The sequence below is a fragment of the Lathamus discolor genome, chromosome 20, assembly GCF_037157495.1.
Source record: "Lathamus discolor isolate bLatDis1 chromosome 20, bLatDis1.hap1, whole genome shotgun sequence".
In the NCBI taxonomy this organism is placed as follows: Eukaryota; Metazoa; Chordata; class Aves; order Psittaciformes; family Psittacidae; genus Lathamus; species Lathamus discolor.
This window is the reverse complement of record NC_088903.1, coordinates 2774840-2788672: the sequence shown is the minus strand read 5'-3', so window position 1 is coordinate 2788672 and position 13833 is coordinate 2774840. Positions and strand designations below refer to the sequence as shown.

At 64.6% G+C, this 13833-nt stretch overlaps 3 protein-coding genes across 3 annotated transcripts; 2 read left to right on the top strand and 1 right to left on the bottom strand.

Moving 5' to 3' along the window:
- TCAP (titin-cap) lies at positions 1-1633 on the top strand. The gene is made up of 2 exons (XM_065699350.1): positions 1-344; positions 959-1633. The coding sequence occupies exons 1-2, from the start codon at positions 16-18 to the stop codon at positions 1212-1214; spliced, it is 585 nt and encodes a 194-aa protein (XP_065555422.1). The 5' UTR covers positions 1-15; the 3' UTR covers positions 1215-1633.
- A 2227-nt stretch (positions 1634-3860) lies between these two features.
- On the top strand, positions 3861-6488 carry PNMT (phenylethanolamine N-methyltransferase). Its single transcript, XM_065699346.1, has 3 exons — positions 3861-4098; positions 4821-5028; positions 5971-6488. The coding sequence occupies exons 1-3, from the start codon at positions 3945-3947 to the stop codon at positions 6404-6406; spliced, it is 798 nt and encodes a 265-aa protein (XP_065555418.1). The 5' UTR covers positions 3861-3944; the 3' UTR covers positions 6407-6488.
- A 450-nt stretch (positions 6489-6938) lies between these two features.
- On the bottom strand, positions 6939-12907 carry PGAP3 (post-GPI attachment to proteins phospholipase 3). Its single transcript, XM_065699345.1, has 8 exons — positions 12662-12907; positions 11202-11299; positions 10960-11112; positions 10165-10227; positions 9398-9459; positions 8606-8742; positions 8303-8507; positions 6939-7372 (listed from the first exon to the last, which is right to left on the bottom strand). The coding sequence occupies exons 1-8, from the start codon at positions 12858-12860 to the stop codon at positions 7309-7311; spliced, it is 981 nt and encodes a 326-aa protein (XP_065555417.1). The 5' UTR covers positions 12861-12907; the 3' UTR covers positions 6939-7308.
- Positions 12908-13833: the final 926 nt, after the last annotated feature.

The following is a 13833-nucleotide window of genomic DNA, read 5'->3' as shown; positions in this document are numbered from 1 at the left end:
TGTCACCGCAGCCGCATGGGGCCGGGCACGGTCACACACGGGGCCACACACGTGTCCCCGGTGCCACCCCCTGCTTGGCACCGTCCTGTCCCCGCGGTGCCAGCGCCGCGTCCCAAAATAGCCCCTGTGGGGCTATATAAGAGCTGCGGCGCATCGCTGGGGGGGGGGCAGCAGCAGCAGCGCATCGGGGGCAGGATGCTGGGCCCCACTGCCGTGGTGCGCAGCGGGGGGCTGCTCTCGGGGGCCCGCCTGGGCTGCCGGGTGCGGGAGGAGGACATGGGGCGGCACGAGAGCTTCAGCGCCGAGTGGTTCGACCTGGAGCTCAGCACCCGGCCTGAGGAGGGGTGAGGGGCTCTGCGGAGATGGGGGGGCTCCAAGGATCCTAATGGGGCCACAGGGGGATATGGGGGGGTCTCAGGGGTCCAAATGGAGCCGTGGGGGTTGCAGGGGTCCCCAAACTCTATGGGGGGGTCCAAGGATCTCTGTGGGGCCATAGGGGATATGGGGGTCTCAGAAGTCCAAATGGAGCCTTGGGGGTTGCAGGGGTCCCCAAACTCTATGGGGGGGGTCCAAGGATCTCTGTGGGGCCATAGGGGATATGGGGGTCTCAGGGGTCCCCAAGGGGGCTCTGAGGTGCTTCAAGGGTTCCAATGGGGCCATAGGGAATATGGGGGTGTCCAAGGGGATATGTGGGGCTCCAAGGGTCCCTGTGGAGTCAGTGGGGCTCCAGGGAGGTGGGAGGGTCTTGAGGCTTCAGTTGGGGTCCCCATGGGGCTGGGCACGCACATGTGGCCATGAGGGATGCTGGGGGTCCCTTTGGGGCTGTGCAGGTCCTTGGAGGGGGGGGGGTTGTCTCTAAAGGTCCCCATTAGGGTTGATGGGGACACAGGAACCCCAAGGGGCTGCTATGGGGGGGGAGGGCCCGGTGCTGAGCCCCCATTCCCGGCCCCATTCCCAGGTGGTGCCGTCGGGAGGTGGACGAGCAACGCCGGGAGACGCTGGAGCATCGCGGGGAGGTGCGGGTGCTGGAGCAGCGCTCGCCATGGGGGGTGCTGCGGGTCGGCTGCGTGGGGCAGCCCCTGAGCCAGCACCTCCTGCCCTATGCCCGCACCCTGCCCCTGCCCCTCTTCGCCCCCCCGGACCTCCGAGGAGCCAAGAGCGGGGTCCCCCGCACCCTGTCCCGTTCCCTGTCCCAAGAGGCCCAGAGGGGCTGAGGGTGGCAACGGGGACAGACGGGGTCTGGGGTGGGGGGGGTGAGGATGAGGATGGAGATGATGATGATGGAGATGGAGGGGGGGCTCTGCTCAGCCGCCACAAAGACGCAGCGCAGGACGGTGGCGGGGGGGGGATGTGGGGGGTGGGCTCCCATTCGCTTGGGACCCCCCACCCCATAGCGGGCATGGAGGGGGCCGGTGGGGATTGGGGGGGGTCCCGGCAGCACCGGGAGCGACTCTCGTATTCCCTGGCAAAGGAAAGGGAGGAGGAGGAGGATGGGGAGCGCTGAATGAACCCCCCCCGGTGCCAAGCGGGGCCCTGGGGGGGGGGGGCCTCTGGAGGGGTTGGTGGGGGGGGGGCTGTGTGGGGGTTGTGGCAATGATGGGCTTTGTATGGCAATAAAGTGCCCGGCCTGGCCCGGCGGTGTTGGTTATGGGGGGGGTCCCCATGGGACACTGTGGGGAGGGGGAAACTGAGGCAGCCGGAGGGGCCTGAACACGCTGCAGGGTCCCGGTTTGGGGGGGGCATTGGGGGGTATTGGGGAGCCCTGGGGGGGGGGGGGGGGACCGCCTCTTACATAACGGCCCCCCCCCCAGCCCGGGCGGTGCCAGCACCCAGATTAGCTGTTCCTGTGCCTGCTCCTTGTTCCCTGGGCCGCTGCCAGGCCCCGTCCCCGCCGCCTCCTGCCCCCGTCCCGGGCAGGGTTTGGGGTCCTCAACCCGGCCCCAGCCCCTGAGTGGGTCCCATCCTGCCCCTTCGCCCCCGGGTGCTGGTGCTGCCCGGGGCTGAGGCCCAGCGCGCTCAGCTCGCTGGTGATGGAGACGCTGGGGGAGCTCAGATGGGCCCCGGTCCCAGCGACGTTCCCGTGCCCGTCCCATCGCCACCCCAATTCCCAACACAGCCCCAGCCCCAGCCCTCCCCCATTCCAGCCCCGTCCCATCTCCATCCCTATCCCATCGCTATCCCCATCTTCTCCCCCATTCCACTCCCTTCTTATCCCTATTCCATCCCCAGCCCCATCCTCTCCCCATTCCGATCCCTTCACATCTCCATCCCTATCCCATCCCCAGCCCCATCTTCTCTCTCATTCCAACCTCTTCCTATCCCTATTCCATCCCCAGCCCCATCCCATCCCCATCTTCTCCCCCATTCCACTCCCTTCTTATCCCTATTCCATCCCCAGCCCCATCTTCTCCCCTATTCCAATCCCTTCCCATCTCCATCCCTATCTCATCCCCAGCCCCATCCTCTCCCCATTCCAATCCCTTCCCATCTCCAGCCCCATCCCATTGCTATCCCCATCTTCTCCCCCATTCCACTCCCTTCCTATTCCATCCCCAGCCCCATCTTCTCCCCTATTTCAATACCTTCCCATCTCCATCCCTATCTCATCCCCAGTCCCATCCTCTCCTCAATCCTTTCCTGTCTCCATCCCTATCCCATCCTCAGCCCCATCTTGTCCCCTGTTCCAATCCCTTCTCACCTCCATCCTTATCCCATCGCTATCCCCATCTTCTCCCCCATTCCACTCCCTTCCTATCCCTATTCCATCCCCAGCCCCATCTTCCCTATTTCAATCCCTACCCATCTCCATCCCTATCTCATCCACAGCCCCATCCTCTCCCCATTCCTTTCCCGTCTCCATCCCTATCCCATCCTCAGCCCCATCTTCTCTCTCATTCCAACCTCTTCCTATCCCTATTCCATCCCCAGTCCCATCTTCTCCCCTATTCCAATCCCTTCCCATCTCCATCCCTATCCCATCGCTATCCCCATCTTCTCCCCCATTCCAATCCCTTCCTATCCCTATTCCATCCCCAGCCCCATCTTCTCCCCTATTCCAATCCCTTCCCATCTCCATCCCTATCTCATCCCCAGCCCCATCCTCTCCTCAATCCTTTCCTGTCTCCATCCCTATCCCATCCTCAGCCCCATCTTGTCCCCTATTCCAATCCCTTCCCACCTCCATCCTTATCCCATCGCTATCCCCATCTTCTCCCCCATTCCAATCCCTTCCTATCCCTATTCCATCCCCAGCCCCATCTTCTTCCCTATTTCAATCCCTACCCATCTCCATCCCTATGCCATCCACAGCCCCATCCTCTCCCCATTCCTTTCCTGTCTCCATCCCTATCCCATCCTCAGCCCCATCTTCTCTCTCATTCCAACCTCTTCCTATCCCTATTCCATCCCCAGCCCCATCTTCTCCCCTATTCCAATCCCTTCCCATCTCCATCCCTATCTCATCCCCAGCCCCATCCTCTCCCCATTCCAACCTCTTCCCATCTCCATCCCTATCCCATCGCTATCCCCATCTTCTCCCCCATTCCAATCCCTTCCTATCCCTATCCCATCCCCAGCCCCATCTTCTCCCCTATTCCAACCCCTTCCCACCTCCATCCCCATCCCATCCCCATCCCATGGGACACTCAAGACCACCCCCGCTGCCCAGGCACCACGCGGGGGGCATCGCCCCTCGGGCAGCCGCATCCGCGGTCACACAGCAGCTTCCAGCCGCAGGGATGGAGCCGGATTCCTCGATGCTCCCCCCCCGGCCCCGCGTTATCTCCATGGGGCCGCATCCGGCCTCGCTGGCGCCCGGCCCCATCCATCCCTCGCCCCGCGGCGCCGGCTCTAACCTGGTTACGGGGATGGATGGGCCCCGGCCCCCGCCGCGCACCGGGGCATAAAAGGGAGGAGCGGGGCCGGGCAGCGGCGGAGCCGCGGCCATGAGTGGGCTCTCGGCGCTGCGGGAGGGCTACGAGCGCTTCGACCCCCGCGCGTACCTGGACAACAACTACGGCCCCCCCCGCGCGGACTTCTCCTCCGAGGAGTTCGTGGTGCCCTGGAAGCTGCGGTGCCTCGCCGAGACCTTCGGCACCGGTGAGGGGCGATGCGGACCCCGTTATGGGGCGCGGGGGGGGGGAACCGGGGCACGGAAGGAGGGAGGGAGCAGCCCCGTCGGGGTCGCCCCGGCCCCGCAGAGCCTTCCCTGTGCCTTGGGGAGGCTGGAACTGGAACTCGATGAGGTTCTTCCCAACCGCTCTGTGGTGCCCATGGGGTGGGACGGGACAGGATGCTGGGATGTTGGGATGCTATAATGGGATGGGATGCTGGGGTGGGATGGGATGCTGGGATGGTGGGATGGGATGTTGGGATGGGATGGGATGTTGGGATGGGATGTTGGGATGGGATATTGGGGTGGGACGGGATGCTGGGATGGGGTGTTGGGATGGGATGCTATAATGGGATGGGATGTTGGAATGTTGGGATATTGGGATGGGATGTTGGGATGGGATGGGATGCTGGGATGTTGGGATGCTATAATGGGATGGGATGTTGGGGTGGGATGGGATGCTGGGATGTTGGGATGGGATGTTGGGATGGGACGGGATGCTGGGATGGGATGCTGGGATGGGATGTTGGGATGGGATGGGATGCTGGGATGGGATGCTATAATGGGGTGGGATGTTGGGATGGGGTGCTGGGATGGGATGCTAGGATGGGATACTGTAATGGGATGAGATGTTGGGGTGGGATGGGATGCTGGGATGGGATGCTGGGATACTGGGATGGGATCCCACGGTGTCCGTCTCCTTCCCCAGGTGAGATCCATGGGCGGACGCTGATCGACGTGGGCTCGGGTCCCACCATTTACCAGCTGCTCAGCGCCTGCGACCACTTCGAGGAGATCGTGGCCACCGATTACCTGGCGGTGAACCGGGAGGAGCTGCGGCGCTGGGCGCGGGGGGACCCCGGCACCTTCGACTGGAGCCCCTTCATCCAGCACGTCTGCAAGATCGAGGGGCGCGGGTAGGGGTGCACGGGACCCCGGGGGGGTGGGCCCTGCGGGAGCGTGCCCCCGCATCCCATGGGATCTCAGCCCCACGGCCCTGAAGGTGCTGGGCTGGTTCCTGTGGGGAGGTGTCCCTAAATCCCATGAGATCGCAGATCCACATCCCTTAGGACGCTGGGCTGATCTCCTGCACCATTGTGTCCCCAAATCCCATATCCTGGTGGCTGATCCCTGCAGGATCCTGACCCCAAATCCTATGGGCTCCCATCCCCACATCCCTGCAGGTGCCAGGTTGCTCCCCACAGCGCCCCATGCCCACAGGGATCATTTGCAGGAGAAGGCTGCACCCTGCAGGATCCCATCCCCATCCCCATGGGCTCCCATCCCCACATCCCCACAGGTACCAGGCTGCTCCCTGTACGATCCCATCCCCATAGGCTCCCATCCCCACATCCCTTCAGGTACTCAGCTGGTCCCTGTATGATCCCATCCCCATCCCCGTGCTCTCCCATCCCCACATCCCCGCAGTTACAAGGCTGTTCCCTGTACGATCCCATCCCCATCCCCACAGAATCCCATCCCCACATCCCCGCAGGTACCACGCTGCTCCCTGCAGGATCCCATCCCCATCCCCATAGGCTCCCATCCCCACATCCCTTCAGGTACCCAGCTGTTCCCTGTACGATCCCATCCCCATCCCCGTGCCCTCCCATCCCCACATCCCCACCGGTACCCACCTGCTCCCTGTATGATCCCATCCCCATCCCCATGGACTCCCATCCCCACATCCCCGCAGGTACCAGGCTGCTCCCTGCAGGATCCCATCCCCATCCCCGTGCCCTCCCATCCCCACACCCCCGCAGGCACCCCGCTGTTCCCTTTACGATCCCATCCCCACACCCCCGGCCCTCTCCCCATTAACCCCCCCCCCCCCATCCCCTCTTCCCGCACGCCCTCAGGGAGCCGTGGCCGGACAAGGAGCGGCGGCTGCGGGCCCGGCTGCGGCGCATCCTCCCCATCGACGTGCACCGGCCGGAGCCGCTGGGGGCCCCGCTGCAGCCGCGGGCGGACGCGCTGCTCTCCGCCTTCTGCCTGGAGGCGGTGAGCCCGGACCGCGCCGCCTTCGCCCGGGCGCTCACGAACGTGGCCTCGCTGCTGCGGCCCGGGGGCCACGCGGTGCTACTGGGGGCCCTCGGGGAGTCCTTTTACCTGGCGGGGCCCGCTCGGCTGCCGGTGGTGCCGCTGGACGAGGGCGACGTCCGCAGGGCCCTGCACGGGGCCGGCTTCGAGCTGCGGCAGCTCCGTTCCTACGCGATGCCCCCGGCGCTGCGGACCGGGGTGGACGACGTCGAGGGCGTCTTCTTCGCCCATGCACAGAAGCCGGTGGAAGAATGAGGGGTCCCAGTGTTGTGTCCCCCCCCCCAGCACGGGTGTGGGGTCCCTGAGCCCCCCAATAAAGCCCTGAGTGCATGGTAAAGGAGGGTGTTGGGGGGGGGGCTCAGGGATCTGGGAGGATGCAATGGGGGTTAGGAGAGAGTGAGGATGGGGGGATATGGGGTGCACGGGGGGGTACAGAAGGCACTGACAGCATCATCTTTGCCCGTGTGCAGAAGCCGCAGGAGGAATGAGGGTCCCCACAGCCCCCAGCACCCCAAAACACTGATGTGGGACCCCCATGTAATAGACCAAGGGGCATGGCACAGGCTGGTGTTGCTGGGGGGGGGGGTTACCCATAGGGGCTGGAGGGGTCAGGGGGGCTGCAGTGGGGGCTAGGAGGGAGTAAGGATGGGAGGGATATGGGGCACACAGGGGGCGCAGGGCAAGAGAAACGGGGTGCAGGGCATGGTGGCTGTGGGGTGCACAGCACAGATACGGGGTGCAACGGGGGGGGTGCACAGGGGGAACCAGAGCCAGGCCCAGCCCAGGCTGGATTTGAACTCATCTTTATTCACATCCCACAAAACACTCAGGTTTAGGGGGGGGGCACAGACCCTTTGGCAAGGGGGGGGGGGGCTCCCCCAGCCCCAAGGCACCGCTCCAGCCCCACTCATTACACACAGTGCCCCCCCCCAGCAAAAGCCGGCCAGCAGCCAGCAGGGCCCCCCCATGCACACACAGCCCCCCCCCCCAAGGGAGATGTGGGGCACGGGGAGGGGGGTGTAGAGAGAAGAACAAACCTCAGAAGGCAACTGGGGGAAGGAGCCCATGGCCGGTGGGGGGGCGCAGGGGGGGGCTTGGCACAGGGCAGGACCCCGGGGGTGGGGCACAAAGGGCCACATGTGCCCCCCCCCGCAGCTCTAATCCGCTTTGAGGAGGTCAGAGTTGGCCTTGAGGAGGTAGAGGCTGTCGTCCATCAGGAAGCTGGGGAGAGGGAACAGTGGGGGCTCCCACCAGCACCCATGGGCAGGAAGGGAGCCCCCAGCACCCTGATATCAAGAGGGGGGCACTGAGCACCCCATGCACCAAAGAGAGGGGCTCCCAGCACCCCGATGTCAAATGGGGGGCACTGAGCATCCCATGAACCAAAGAGAGGGGGCCCCAGCACCCCGATGTTAAAAGGGGGTCACCCAGAACCCCGTGCACTGAAGAGAGGTGCACCCAGCACCCCAATGTCAATAGGGGGGCACTGAGCATCACATGCACCAAAGAAAGGGGCACGCAGCACCCCAATGTTAAAAGGGGGGCACTGAGCACCCCATGCAGCAAAGAGAGGGGCACCCAGCACCCCAATGTCAAAAGGGGGGCACTGAGCATCCCATGCAGCAAAGAGAGGGGCACCTAGCGCCCCAATGTCAATAGGGGGGCACTGAGCATCACATGCACCAAAGAAAGGGGCACGCAGCACCCCAATGTTAAAAGGGGGGCACTGAGCACCCCATGCAGCAAAGAGAGGGGCACCCAGCACCCCAATGTCAAAAGGGGGGCACCCAGCACCCCATACACCAAAGAGAGGGGTCCCCAGCACCCCAATGTCAAAAGGGGGGCACCCAGAACCCCATGTACCAAAGAGAGGGGCTCCCAGCACCCCGATGTCAAAAGGGGAGCACTGAGCACCCCATGCACCAAAGAGAGGGGTCCCCAGCGCCCCAATGTCAAAAGGGGGGCACCCAGAACCCCTGTTTCAAGGGGGGGGGACTCCCAGCACCCCAATGGCAAACAGAGGGGAGGACGCAGGAGAGAAGGGCGCTCAGCGCCCTCGTTTCAAGAGGGATCCCCCAGCACCCCTATACTAAAAGGAAGCCCCCATTGGAAGAGGGCCCCCCCCCACCCCGGCCCCCCCCCATCCCTGACCTGTAGAAGAGGACGTTGAGCGGGATGGTCCCGATGTGCCAGAGCGCGTGGGCATCCAGCACCCAGAGCAGGGGGGGGAAGTCGAGCAGCTCCAGCAGCGCCAGCGCCTGCAGCAGCAGCACCACGGCCGCGCACTTCCAGACGTGGGGCAGGCGCGGGCGGTTCCGCAGGCACCACCGCAGCCACCAGGCCAGGTTCAGCAGCCCTGCGGGGTCACACACAGGGGAATGGGGGGCACAACCCCCCCCGCACCCCATTATAGGGACACCCCCCCCCCCCAACAACATTGAGCCCCGGCCTCACCGATGGCCGCGTTCGCTGCCATGTTGTAGCCGTAGTCGAAGCGGACGAGGGTCAGGTAGGAGATGTGGCAGGCGAGGAAGAGCAGGAGGAAGGCCCTGAAGATGCTGATTAAGGCTGGGCGCTGCAGCCCCAGTGTCCTGCGGGGAGGAGGAGGAGGAGGAGGAAGGGGTCACTTCCATCGTCAGAGGGAGCCCCCCAGCACCCATGGTTTACAAGGGAGAACCCCAGCACCCCCTTATTAAAAAGGAGTCTCCCAGCATTCCATAGGAAGGAGCCCCCCAGCACCCCCATATTGAGAAGGAGCTCGCAGCATCCCCATATTAAGGAGCCCCCCAGCACCCCCATATTAACAGGGAGCCCCCCCAGCACCCCCATATTAAAAAGGAGCCTCCCAGCATCCCCATATTAAGAGGGAGCCCCCAGCACCCCCATATTAAGAAGGAGCCTCCCCAGCACCCCACATTAAGAGGGAGCCCCCCCAGCATCCCCATATTAAAAAGGAGCCCCCCAGCACCCCGATATTAAGAGGGAGCCCCCCAGCACCCCCATATTAAAAAGGAGCCCCCCAGCACCCCCATATTAAAAAGGAGCCCCCCAGCACCCCCATATTAAGAGGGAGCCCCCCAGCACCCCCATATTAAGAGGGAGCCCCCTCAGCATCCCCATATTAAAAAGGAGCCCCCCCATCATCCCCATATTAAGAGGGAGCCCCCCCAGCACCCCCATATTAAGAAGGAGCCCCCCAGCACCCCGACATTAAGAGGCAGCCCCCCCGCACTGCGCAGCACTCACCTGACGCAGCACAGGTACACGGAGTGCAGGACAACGGCCGAAGCACAGAAATAATCCAGTTTCTATGGGACGGGACAAGATGGGAAGGGATGGATGGGATGGGATAGGATGGGACCGGATGGGATGGGATGGGACGGATGGGATGCGACAGGATAGGATGGAACAGGATAGGATGGGATGGGACGGGACGGGATGGATGGGATGGGGTAGGACGGGATGGGATGGATGGGATGGATGGGATGGGACAGGGCAGGATGGGATGGGATGGATGGGATGGGATAGGGCAGGATGGGATGGGGTAGGACGAGATGGGATGGGATGGATGGGATGGGACAGGGCAGGATGGGATGGGGTAGGACGGGATGGGATGGATGGGATGGGATGGGGCAGGATGGGATGGATAAGACGGGATGGGATGGGATGGGACGGGGCAGGATGGGATGGATAGGACAGGACGGGATGGGATGGGATGGGACGGATGGGATGGGGCAGGGCAGGATGGGATGGATAGGACAGGATGGGACGGATGGGATGGGACGGGATGGATGGAATGGGACAGGGCAGGATGGGATGCATAGGACGGGATGGGATGGGATGGAATGGGATAGGGCAGGATGGGATGGGACGGGGCAGGATGGGATGGATAGGACAGGATGGGATGGGATGAGCCCCGCGCCCAGCCCCTGCCCGGAGCAGCGCTGGCCACCAGCACCCAGCCCAGCTCTGGGGACAGGAGGGGCCGTTCCCCCCCCGGGGGCGCCGCTCACCTCCGTCAGCGCCGTGTCCCTGGTGTGGAAAACCGTGGACCAGAACCAGGCGTTTAAGGAGACCTGGGGGAAAGGGGGGGGGGGGTGAGAGCTGGGAACCCGGAGCTGCTGCCAACCCCCCCCCCCCCGAGCAACCCCGGGGCTGCTGCGCCAGCCCAGGCTGTGCCCCCCAGCCCTGCCTTCAGCCAGAGGACCCCGCTCAGTTCAGGGGTTTAAGAGAGAGCCCCCCCCCAGCATCCTTATTTTAAGAGGGGACCCCCAGCACCCCCATATTAAGAGAGAGCCCCTGGCACCCCCATTTTAAAAGGAAGCCCCCCCCCCAGCATCCTCCTTTTAAGATGAAGACCCCCATAACCCCCCATTTTAAGAGGAAGCCCCCAGCACCCCCATTTCAAGAGAGAGCCCCCCACACCCCCATTTTAAAAGGAAGCCCCCCCCAGCATCCTCATTTTAAGATGAAGCCCCCCATAACCTCACATTTCAAGAGGGAGTCCCCAGCACCCCCATATTAAGAAGGAGCCCCCCACACCCCATATTAAGAAGGAGCCCCCCACACCCCCATATTAAGAGGGAGCCCCCCGGCACCCACCCTTAACCCCCTATTTTAAGAGGCAGCCGCCCCATTTAAAGAGAGAGCCCCCCAGCATCCTCATTTTAAGAGGGAGCCCCCCATTTCAAGAGGAAACCCCCAGCATCCCCATTGTAAGAGGCAGCCCCCAGCCCCCCTCACCCCCCCCCTTTCAAGCGATGCTGTGGGGCAGGGATGGAGGTCGGGGGGGGGGGTCCCCATCTCACCCAGGCGAAGGCGACGCAGGTGGGGTACATGGGGGAGGCGGGGGGGACGGTGGCTTTGTAGCGCAGCAGCATGAGGAAGCTGGCCAGGCCATTGAGGAAGGAGGCGAAGGCAGAGGCCGGCTCCTGGAAGAACAGGAACCTGGAGAAGGGCCACTGCAATGGAGAGCAAAAAGATGGGGGGGGGGTCAGGGGGTAAAAGTGGGGACCCCCCACCCCTCCATCATCTGCCCTCCCCTCCTCACCTTGCCATGGAACTGGGGGACCCGGTGGCCCCGCTGCAGGTAGAGCCGCACCGTCAGCCACATGCACTCGTACTTGCAGTCGTCGCGGCAGGTCCAGCCTATGGGCATGGGGGGGTAAGGGGGGGGGGTCCCTGGTACTGGGTCCTTCCCAGTCCCTCCCAGTATGGGCCATGGTGGGTACTGGGAGGGCCAGGAGCCAGCTCAGAGGAGGCTGGGGAGGGGGGAATTCATCCCTGTGCGGTGCTGGGCAGAGGGAGGGCACCCAAGCGGGTGCCAGTGGCTCCCAGTGGGTGCCGGAATGGTCCAATAGAGGCCCCCAGTATGGGTCAGGGTCTTCCCTCCAGTATGGCCCAGTGAGCCCCAGCACCTCCCAGCACGACTCCAGCACAGCCCTGAAGCCACCAGTATGGCCCAGTGCCTCCCAATATAGCCTGAGTGACCCCCAGCTCGGTCTAATACCCCCCAGCACTGAACCACAATACCCCAGTGCCTCCCAGCACGGCCCAGCAGGCTCCAGTATGGACCAGTGCCCACCAATACAGCCCGAGTGCCCCTCAGCATAGGCCAAGCACTGCCCAGTACAGAACCAGCATGGCCCAGTGATCCCCAGTATGGTCCGGTGCCTCCTGGTCCAGCCCAGCAGCCTCCCAGTGAGGCCTCAGGACAACTCAGTGCTTCCCAATGCATCCCAGCGCTTCCTAATCCATCCCAGCTCTTCCCAACCCATCCCAGCTCTTCCCAATCCATCCCAGGGCTTCCCAATCCGTCCCAGCTCTTCCCAGTCCATCCCAGCGCTTCCCAGTCCATCCCAGCGCTACCCAATCCATCCCAGCGCTTCCCAGTCCATCCCAGCGCTTCCCAATCCATCCCAGCTCTTCCCAGTCCATCCCAGCGCTTCCCAACCCATCCCAGCTCTTCCCAATCCATCCCAGGGCTTCCCAATCCATCCCAGCGCTTCCCAGTCCATCCCAGCTCTTCCCAGTCCATCCCAGGGCTTCCCAATCCATCCCAGGGCTTCCCAGTCCATCCCAGCTCTTCCCAATCCATCCCAGGGCTTCCCAGTCCATCCCAGGGCTTCCCAATCCATCCCAGGGCTTCCCAGTCCATCCCAGCTCTTCCCAATCCATCCCAGCTCTTCCCAGTCCATCCCAGGGCTTCCCAATCCATCCCAGGGCTTCCCAGTCCATCCCAGCTCTTCCCAATCCATCCCAGCTCTTCCCAGTCCATCCCAGGGCTTCCCAATCCATCCCAGGGCTTCCCAGTCCATCCCAGCTCTTCCCAATCCATCCCAGCTCTTCCCAGTCCATCCCAGCGCCTCCCAGCGCTCCGCCCTCCACGCCAGCCCCTCCCAATCACCCGCCCCGAAGAGAGGGGGGCGTGGCCTCCCATCAACCCCGCCCCCCGTGGGCGTGTCCCGCGGTCGCGGGCCGCGGCAGCCAATGGGCGCGGGGGGGCGGTACCTGTCAGCCCCATGTAGAGCGGCTGCCGGTTGCGGAACCCGCGCAGCGCCGCCCCGGAGCAGTTGTGGCGCTCGCAGCGGCTCAGGCACTCCCGGTACAGCGGCTCCCGGTCCCCCTGCGAGCCCCGCACCGGGGCCGGGGCCGCCGCCGCTCCCAGCAGCAGCAGCAGCGCGGCCCGAGCCGCGCTACAGGCCGCCATCGCCCCGCACCGGCCGCTTCCGGCACCGCCCGGAAACGGGGGCGGCGCGGGGCATGGTGGGATACAGTGTCCCAACGGGGCGGAGGATCATGGGATATATCCCCCCCACAAGACACCTTCCGCAGGGGATCATGGGATATGTCCCGTTCTCCACCCCCTTATGGCCGATGGGGGGCTCGGGGTCCCCTATGGCTGATGGGGGCTATGGGGTCCCCTATGGCTGATGGGGTCTGTGGGGTCCCCTATGGCTGATGGGGGCTATGGGGTCCCCTATGGCCGATGGGGGGCTCGGGGTCCCCTATGGCTGATGGGGGCTATGGGGTCCCCTATGGCCGATGGGGGCTCGGGGTCCCCTATGGCCGATGGGGGCTGTGGGGTCCCCTATGGCCGATGGGGGCTATGGGGTCCTCTATGGCCGATGGGGGCTGTGGGGTCCTCTATGGCCGATGGGGGCTGTGGGGTCCCCTATGGCTGATGGGGGCTGTGGGGTCCCCTATGGCCGATGGGGTCTGTGGGGTCCCCTGTGGCTGATGGGGGCTGTGGGGTCCCCTATGGCCGATGGGGGGCTTGGGGTCCCCTATGGCCGATGGGGGGCTCGGGGTCCCCTATGGCTGATGGGGGCTATGGGGTCCCCTATGGCTGATGGGGTCTGTGGGGTCCCCTATGGCTGATGGGGGCTGTGGGGTCCCCTATGGCCGATGGGGGGCTCGGGGTCCCCTATGGCTGATGGGGGCTGTGGGGTCCCCTATGGCCGATGGGGGCTATGGGGTCCCCTATGGCCGATGGGGGCTATCGGGTCCCCTATGGCCGATGGGGGCTATCGGGTCCCTTATGGCTGATGGGGCTCAGGGTCCCCTATGGCCGATGGGGGGCTCGGGGCCCGGCCGTGGCCATGGGGCTCGGACCCCGAGGTGGCTGCTTGGGTTCCAAAGCGGGGGGTCCCCGGCCCCGCTGTGCCACCCCCTTGGCTCCT